General features: G+C 43.2%; 1 protein-coding gene across 1 annotated transcript; it reads left to right on the top strand.

The window, feature by feature from the left end:
• The first annotated feature begins 1,397 nt into the window (after window positions 1-1,397).
• LOC124146235 (2'-5'-oligoadenylate synthase 1A-like) lies at window positions 1,398-9,026 on the top strand. Its single transcript, XM_046516421.2, has 6 exons — window positions 1,398-1,635; window positions 3,592-3,781; window positions 4,687-4,963; window positions 5,960-6,111; window positions 7,225-7,415; window positions 7,984-9,026. The coding sequence occupies exons 2-6, from the start codon at window positions 3,599-3,601 to the stop codon at window positions 8,129-8,131; spliced, it is 951 nt and encodes a 316-aa protein (XP_046372377.2). The 5' UTR covers window positions 1,398-1,635; window positions 3,592-3,598; the 3' UTR covers window positions 8,132-9,026.
• Window positions 9,027-9,542: the final 516 nt, after the last annotated feature.

Raw genomic sequence — 9,542 nt, 5'->3', positions numbered from 1 at the left:
GCTGACATTAATAGTTTGTTTGTTTGTTTGTTTGTTGTTTAACGCCCCACTCAGCAATATTCCAGCTATATGACGGCGTAAATAATCGCAATTGGGATCGATGACATGCATCAACCAAGTCAGCGAGCCTGACCACTCGATCCCGTTAGTCGCCTTTTACGACAAGCATAGTCACCTTTTACGGCAAGCATGGGTTGCTGAAGACCTATTCCACCCCGGAATCTTCACGGGTACTGACATTAATAGGGATGTTATAAAATACTATTTAGCGATTACAGTGATTGTTCGTAAAACGTTTTGGAAGTTAAAGGTAAGTGTCATACATATAGATTATTGTGAGAACATGTGTGTCATACCGATTTTACCGAAACGAGTGTCAGAATTGTTGTATTTCCCGACCGAGAGCATACATGAATTCTTACACATATTTTTTTTTATAACCCATTATTTCTTAATCCTTTTTACCACACCTTCAGAAAAATGCATTGATCACGACCGCCGTCATATAAATAAACCAAATTGTCGAGTAACATCTAACTAGACGTCGTTTCTAGTGTGATGTCATTCCGACCTTACGTGACAATAGGCTTCGAATGACGTTAACAAGGCCGTCGGGGTGACGCAAACAATGACATATTGCACTAGTGCACATGCCATGTTTTGAACTGGGTTATTTCTAACCATATAGGTAATAAATAGAGGATATTTCATGTGTCGAGTGAAATGTCATGTTTCTCTCATCAAGTGACGGGGGCAAAAGAGATATTTTTCACGAGTGGCATAGCCACATGATACTAGTATTAAAACATGATATTTCACGAGACACATGGAATATCCTAATTATTAAACACTTTGTATGTACAGTAAACTACGTTTATAACGAACACGCTTATAACGAACTGGCGGATATAACGAACTGTTTTTTGGGTCCCGGCCATTTGCTGTACATATACTGTATATATGCTTATAACGAACTACGGTTATAACGAACTAAAATTTGTGGTCCCTTTGAGTTCGTTATAACCGTAGTTTGTAAAATCTTGAAATGTAAATTATCCCTCCCTAACACACAGGGATGGTTCACCACACCCTGTAATTGAGACTTAAAAGGTAGTTTTGTGTTTGCAAAATCTTTAAAAAAGTATCAAAAGATATTTAATGTCACGAAAATTCTTTATCGTGCATATAGATATGATTATGTACAAAATCAACTTTAACAAAAAATTTTTTTTGAAAACTACGAGACCGCTGTTGGAATCGACATTTACGTTTACCCGAAGAAATGCGGTATCGCGGTAGTTTATAGGTCACTTGTGTCAACGTCTTCGACTCTTGAAATACAACTGTTTTTATCACACGATACCCCGATATTGCCCTATGTATATCGACAGTGTTCAAAGAGGTCCTGCCTCGTCAGGTGACAAATATTTATGTATCCACCCATCTATGACCTCACACACTGTTTATACGGTCACCAGTAACAGAGTAGCAACATAACAATACTCCTCACAAGACAAGACCGGACCCATTGAGATATACACGTCTTCTAGAGCCATTTTGTAGTCAACCAACGTGGGTTAGCCTTGTACTACGGATACACTGAAAGCTTCGCGAGTCCGGTCTTATATATATACAGTAAGTACACGCATTTATGTACTGCTATATACTAACTGGGGGTTTATTTCAAGCCTATTCAACGAGTAGACCCATGTACGAGCAACGTATTAAGTACTGCTATGTGCTGTTCAGGTAAAAACCTTGTTAGTGGATTTATCTTCCGCAGGATTAAGAGTTAGTCCCTCTATATAACGATAAAGTCTTACTTAGAGTATAACGTCTTATCAAATTACTAATGCTGGTCGATTGTTACTCTATGCTTAACATTGTGAAGTCGATTCAAGCGACAAAGATCAAATAAATTTACATGTACTGCTAAAATGTCACATACAATGCACTACTTCTTTGAAAGGCATTTAGAAGTGATTCGGATAAGGAAGAGAATATATGGATGTCAACTTCTTTATTATGAGGAACACAACGTTTCGGAGTATATGCTTACTCCTTCATCATTCACCTGATGAAGGAGTACTTAAGCATGTACTCCGAAACGTTGTGTTCCTCATAATAAAGAAGTTGACATCCATATATTCTCATCCCTAATGCACTACTTCCCAGAAATACCTGTATTGATGCCTTACCAAAGTGAAATATATTTTACCTTTGTTTAATAATCATATCTGAATCCAAATGCTGTAAACAGTAACCTGATAACTGCTCTTACTAAACACGTATACTCATTGGGATAGAATGCATGAGAGTGTTATCGGGTTAACCCTTCTGTGAGCAGTTAATAAGAGCCACATATTTTTTTAAATTTATTTATTTATTTAAAAAAAAACTATATTCACATAAGAGTCAGATATCGTTGCTGTCAGTTAATGTGGGAGGAAAGTCAAAAGTGACGCAGGCCACATGAGTCAACTGTTATCATGGTCAATACGCTCATAAACTCAGGTCTTTACACTCAAACCTGTCACCACGGGATATGTGCACGGCTGACAACTCCGTATGTCGAGGTGGGTCGCCTTATTTCACAGAGCAAACACGCCCCTATACATATGATTTGTTTGTTTGTTACTTAACGCCGCACTCAGTAATATTCAAGATATGCGACAATGCGACAATAATCTAGACCAAACAATGCAGTGATTGACATAATCGGCATTGATCTGGACAATTAGGATCATGTCATGTATGAACCAAGTTACCGAGCCTGACCGCCCGATCCCGTTAGTCGTGTCTTACGACAAGCATGAGTTGCTGAAGACCTATTGTAGTGAGTGAGTTGGGTTTAACGCCGCTTTTAACAATATTCCAGTTATATCACGGCGTGTCAGCTTAATGTGGCATGAAAGCCCGAAGTGGCGCAGGTCTCAGACGTTAACCACTTTGGTGAAACCCACGAGTACGGGTACTGACAAACCTAGAAACATAATCGGGGCTAACCGGGATTCGAACCCACAATCATAGGTTTCTGGCTTGCCCAAGGGACACAACTCTGCACAGCGAATCGCGGCGCTTTAGACGACTGGGCCACCCGTGCCCCATAAGAAGACCTATTGTAACCCGGGTGGGCTAAAATATAAGTGAAAGAGGCGTTGGTATTCTAAATGATATGTCAAGTGTTTTCTATTTAGTTGTATATACAGCTGCGACTCTAACCATACCAGGATCCGACGATAGTGAGTTCGAATCCCCGAATACCTTAATTATGATCAGCCCTCCATATTCCCGCACTGTGGCTAAACCCAGGTCAATGTGTCTGAGTAGCCAGGTGTCGGGTAACACAGGTTCCACTCTGCATGGTTATACGTGTGTCTGTAATAAAGGAAGACGACGCATTAAAAGCGGTACACAATGTTCGTCACGCCGAAAACCCGGGTTCGATTCCCCACATGGGTACAACGTGTGAAGCCCATTTCTGGTGTCCCCCGTCGTGATATTGCTGGAATATTGCTAAAAGCGGCGTAAAGCCATACTCACTCACTGCAGATAACGTTTTTGACATGCCATGTGTTTGTTCTGCCACAGCCTCGTCATGGCAGGCGCCGGATCCCCGCTTGTCAAGGGCATGAACTCGGGGGAGTCCTTACTCAAGTTCATCGACAGAGTTGTCCGCCCTGACGCAGGGTATATAGCAAGATGTCAGGAACTAGTTGGGAAGTTCGTCAAATTTCTTGAGATGAAAAACGGACCCCTGAATGTGAATAAAATAGTAACGGTGAGAGTTGTGAACTTGTTCAATGCAGACATCGGTCCAGTGCGGCCAGCACACTGTATATTAGGGGTATCTAACCGTTGGTCTTTCCATTATGACAAACACGAACAGATACATATTTGATCTAAAATATGCTTCTTGGTACGTTCCGTGAACCACTCGAACTCAATTATGGCCATGTACCGTTTAAGTCGATGTATGTAACGGGGCTACGCTCAGGAAACGCAACAGTTCTAGTGATTTGAAGCCATTCATTACTCACTATATGTATTCTGCTTACGGTTACCCTAATTACATAAATGCAATTAGAAGGCTGGATATACTCTGTATAAAGGTCCCGCTAGATGCCATGTTGGCAGTATGGTCTAATGTCGACACTCCGCTCACCTCAACTACGGAAAAGGGGGCACGGGTGGCCCAGTCGTCTAAGGCGCCGCGATTCGCTGTGCAGAGTTGCGTCCCCTGGACACGCCAGAAACCTGTGATTGTGGGTTCGAATCCCGGTTCGCCCCGATTATGTTTCTAGGTTTGTCAGCACCATACCCGTGCTGGTGGGTTTCACCGAAGTGGTAAACGTCTGAGACCTGCATCACTTCGGGCTTTCCTCCCACATTAAGCTGACACGCCGTGATATAACTGGAATAATGTTAAAAGCGGCGTTAAACCCAACTCACTCACTCAACTACGGAAAAATCCATTGCATATCCTATGCTCTTCCAGATCTTCCTAGTTTTCATTGTTTACGAATTAATTTATTAGCCACTAGTATGGTAGTGGTGTGTGCCATTGTGTCATTAGATATGAAACTGCGCACCAGTGATAGTTGTTGCCGTATTTGTCGTAGTAGTAGACGGAATCGTTGTCTTCGTTGCAGTATATCAGCTTATTTTGGTTAATGATTCTTCCAGGCAGGATCTCTCGTGAGTGGTACTGCCGAGAGGGCAAGGGCCGACATCGACCTCATCATCTACCTCAACGACTACAGCAGCGTCAGAGATCTCAGCAGAGACATTGGCAACGTGCTACGACATCTGAAGACCTACATTGAAACAGACGTCATCTGGGCCAAGAGCCTCGTGTTCAAGGCAATGGCACCACATTCTGCACAGTTCTTCCTCAAGTTGGGCGATAGCGACACCGAACATACAGTCGACCTGCTCCCGGCTGTGGACATCGCGAAAACAAGTACTTGCAGAAACCTAGTTGATCGTGCATGTCATAGTATTACAAGGGTCTCGGATGGTCACTCATCTAATTTAATGTGACCGCCTCCGTGGTCTAATGGTAGAGCGTCCGCCTAAAGAGAGCGAAAGGTCCGGGGTTCTATCCCCGGCCGCGTTATACCAAAAGACGTTAAGAGATGGTGCTTGTTATTACCTTGTCTGGCGCTCGGCATTAAGGGGCTAAAACAAGGACAGGTCGGCTCGAAGTCAGTATACTGTGAATGCACGTCGCCATTTAAGTGCAATAATCTTGGAGTCGAAAAACCCCTTTTCACCTCACCTCACCTTGGGCTTGAAGTTTATTGCGTGCTGTGCATATTCCAATCATGATTTTGTACACCAATGGATAAGGCACACCAGCAACTGTGATTAACTGTGTACCGCTGAACAATGGCTTATTGTCATGAATAAGTATTTTGGCACTATATAATCTTTCACACACATCATAACGAACCCCAAATTTCGGAGCAGAATCGTCCACACCTTTCCATGGTATCGCACCATGATAATGTTCTCAACTGTGACCTTGCTTATAGTGTAGCAGCATACAACCCGACTGCATTCAATCATCAAATCAGATCTTAGTTCTCGCTGCCGCTACACCAAAGGTTTGTGTTACGAGCACTAGGATCTGATATTAAGGAGATTGTGATTGCATCCATCTTTGCTAAGCTTTCACTGGTTCGCTTTGTAAAAATTCCATTACTGGTTATACAATATTGCTGACTCCGTCCAAAGAAAATCACACAATAATAATCTCTTAATACTAGCGATTGTGGGGGAGTAGCAAGCAGACAGTCTTTAGCAGATTAAAAATAATTTTAACTGTCCTTCTCGATTCCTTTTGGACAATAATGCGTGTACTGTAGACTGTCCTTATGAAGGTTTCTGACACAGTCTGTAGGTGGCTCATTGCTCTTCGGCAAGATATCAATAACTAATATCCTGTTTGTTCCAGTGTCGCAGAGCGCCATCTATGAAGAGATGAAGGACCAGACAGACATCCGGAGGTTCTACGGCGTGAGTCTCGCCCCCTTTCACTTCCGGTTCCTCCAAAAGGTGCCGGCCAAGGTCAAAGATCTCATCAGACTCGTCAAGTACTGGAGAAGGGTGGAGTGCACTTTTCATTCTTCAGCCATTCGGGGCCCATTTATTGTGTTTATAATTTGGAGGCGTCTTTTCGTAAAAATTACATTCTCTGGCCTAAATTGACGTACCTCAAATTTCAAAACGTTGTTTGTATATCCAAATTGGGATCATCTTCCCTATAACTGACTATAAAAGTCCAGTTTCACTGTATATCCTGTGTATCCCTATAACTGACTATAAAAGTCCAGTTTCACTGTGTATTCATCCCAATTAGGGTCATCTTCCCGGGGCAAGGGAGTTAACAGACTATAAAAGTCCAGTTTCACTGTGTATTCATCCCAATTGGGGTCATCTTCCCGGGGCAAGGGAGTTAACAGACTATAAAAGTCCAGTTTCACTGTGTATTCATCCCAAATGGGGTCATCTTCCCGGGGCAAGGGAGTTAACAGACTATAAAAGTCCAGTTTCACTGTGTATTCATCCCAATTGGGGTCATCTTCCCGGGACAAGGGAGTAAACAGACTATAAAAGTCCAGTGTTACTGTGTACCCCAATTAGGGTCATCTTCCCGGGGCAAGGGAGTTTACTGACTATTAAAGTCCAGTTTCACTGTGTATTCATCCCAATTGGGGTCATCTACCCGGGGCAAGGGAGTTAACAGACTATAAAAGTCCAGTTTCACTGTGTATTCATCCCAATTGGGGTCATCTTCCCGGGACAAGGTAGTAAACAGACTATAAAAGTCCAGTTTCACTTGCCTCAGGAAGATGAATTGGGGTAGGCGTCGCGAAATTAGTTTCAAAATATGTTTCTTGAAACCTGGTGGGGTTGCCTTGTGATTAAAACTCACCACCTAGTTACTACTTGAACACAGAGTTTGTTAACGTGTGTTAAGTACCTTTCGTTGAGCAATCAACACCCAGTTGTCATGGGGAAATGTGCTCACTATTAATCAATGACATGTTATACTACTGTACATGAAGGCTGGTTCCAACATTGTTGGTCCTTCTTGTTAAGGTATGGGGGTCAGTGAGCGTGTAGACTAACTAGCTTTGGGTAGCTGGTACCTATTCTGATCCTTGACCGGAAAGGGATTAAGGTCCCTCGTTGACTGTTAACTTTGTCCTTGAACAGGCCGAGGACGTGCCCATTGGGAGCGGCTTCATCGAGACACTTGTGATTGCTGTCTGGCGGGAAGACCACAAACCTCAAAACTTTGATATGAACCAGTACCTCCGACACGTCATGCAGCGACTGTCACAGATCAAGACTCTCGCCGTCGTCTTCGACGACAACTACAACCACCGCTTGTACAGAAACGACCTGTATGTTTGTGATCAATGTGACATCACATTCCTGTCGGGGGGCACGGGGGGCCCAGTCGTCTAAGGCGCCGCGATTCGCTGTGCAGTGTTGCGTCCCTTGGGAACGCCAGAAACCTATGATTGTGGGTTCGAATCCCGGTTCGCCCCGATTATGTTTCTAGGTTTGTCAGCACCATACCCGTGCTTGTGGGTTTCACCGAACTGATAAACGTCTGAGACCTGCATCACTTCGGGCTTTCCTCCCACATCAAGCTGACACGCCGCGATATAACAGGGATACTGTTAAAAGCGGCGTTAAACCCAACTCACTCACTCACTCACATTACTGTCACCAAACAATTATTTAACATCAATATATGCATTGCACAAAAAGAAGCTCAAAGAGGTTTTTCTCATTTAGTCGATTTATATATTAACTGGATATTTTACATACATAAAACAATCTGATTTGAACATATCTGACTTGTTAGTGTGTGTCAATACTTTAACCCAGAAAGTGTATATGTATTGTTCATTGAAGCCATTACTGGATTAATTACAAACATAGATATTGTTTCTATTTCTGCAGGAAGCCGCCATACCTGCTTGACCCATGTGACCCTTACAAGAACATGGCGCCCTCTATCGGTGACATTCCCATAGTAAAGAAGAAGGCGGACGCTGTACTAGAAAGCCTTGCACGTGACGGAAGTGTATCCACTCAGACAAGCAGATGAAACGGCCGGTCGATCCAAGTGCAATTTATGTAGCAATGTGATTATCATCGATATATTGATCCGACTGATTCGTATCGATATGACAATCGATAGCTGTCTGGAAATGTCGGGAGTTCTCAGGATAAGCTCCGTGCATAACCAGCTCAGCGAAACATCACTCGGTCCCAGTTCTGGGTCCATCGAGCAATATCGAGTTACCAGTCAGTTGGTTCAGTACTATTATAATGCTATTGCAATACAATCGCATCAGTGAAAACAGCCCCAGTGAGTTTTCGAGGGCGGGTGCTTATTTTGGATATTTTATTTACATGTTGACAGAATTAAACAAATTGGATAACATAAGAATAACATGTAGCGCAGAATGCTCACATAAATATTACTACCCTGTCAGATATGTAATGACGGATTCGGGTCAGTGATTTAACCACAGCGAATGCATGTATCACATGCAGTATATAGTATTTCAAGAGTAATATACAGTATACCACATGCAGTAACGTACAGTGGACCGCGAGCAGTGTGCGCTGGGCAGTAGCACAAATCCCCCCCTCCTCTCCCTCAAGCAAACCCCTCGTGGGGGAGTGACCAGGTCACAGGACAGGCGTGCACTGGTCAGCTGCTTCACTACATACTCTTGGAGTTGTGGGACTGCAACTTGATGCTGTTGTTTTATAAGGCCAAGGTTATGATCATCCGGATGACCACTGCACAAGAGGCATGTGGGTTGTGGACAAGATACTACGTGGCATAACTGTATTACCTTATAAAGAATAGTATGAATGTTAGAAAGAGATATATGCAGCCAGACCGGCGCAAGCTAGCAGTTGAGACCTGGGAGCTGAACACGAAACAACTAGTAAAGCTCCCATGCACAATAAAACGTTGTGGACCCGCAGACGGAGTTGTGTTGTATATTAAAGAAGTATCCCCTAGAACAACATACATTTTCTACGGCGGATACATGTTTATCAGGAACATTTATCAGGTATAGAGAGAAAGAGTCAGCAATCCATCAAAGCAAGTCAAGAAGTCGTATACGACTTGATGTGTGAGTGAGTGGGTTTTGATTTATGCCGCTTTAAACACTATTTTTTCATTATGGAGGAAAGGCTTACGTTTGGGAGTCTTAGACGCTTACCACTTTGGAGGAACCCGCGATTACGGGTATGGTGATGACATACTAAAAAACAATTTAAAAATGGGTCGAATATCGGATTAGAACCAACGATCAGCTTATCCTGGTCTGACTAAGAGACGCAACTCCGTACAACGACGTTCGGTATCGTAGACGCTACGCCTTCCCCTGCCACTACAAATATACGTATGACGACCAAGGACCAAATCAGGGCTAATCTCATTCAAATCCACGATCAGTGGCTCCTGGTACGTCTAAGGGACACAACTCCCCACA

Source organism: Haliotis rufescens, unplaced genomic scaffold (genome assembly GCF_023055435.1).
Source record: "Haliotis rufescens isolate VD_foot unplaced genomic scaffold, xgHalRufe1.0.p SCAF_2, whole genome shotgun sequence".
Lineage (NCBI taxonomy): Eukaryota > Metazoa > Mollusca > Gastropoda > Lepetellida > Haliotidae > Haliotis > Haliotis rufescens.
The sequence above is the reverse complement of the archived record's forward strand: the minus strand, read 5'-3'. Positions and strand labels throughout refer to the sequence as shown.

Coding starts and splice junctions, on each gene's coding strand:
- LOC124146235 (XM_046516421.2), top strand. CDS start 3,599: ATGGCAGGCGCCGGATCCCCGCTTGTCAAGGGCATGAACTCGGGGGAG. Junction 3,782..4,686: donor ATGTGAATAAAATAGTAACG/GTGAGAGTTGTG, acceptor TGATTCTTCCAG/GCAGGATCTCTCGTGAGTGG. Junction 7,416..7,983: donor CGCTTGTACAGAAACGACCT/GTATGTTTGTGA, acceptor CTATTTCTGCAG/GAAGCCGCCATACCTGCTTG.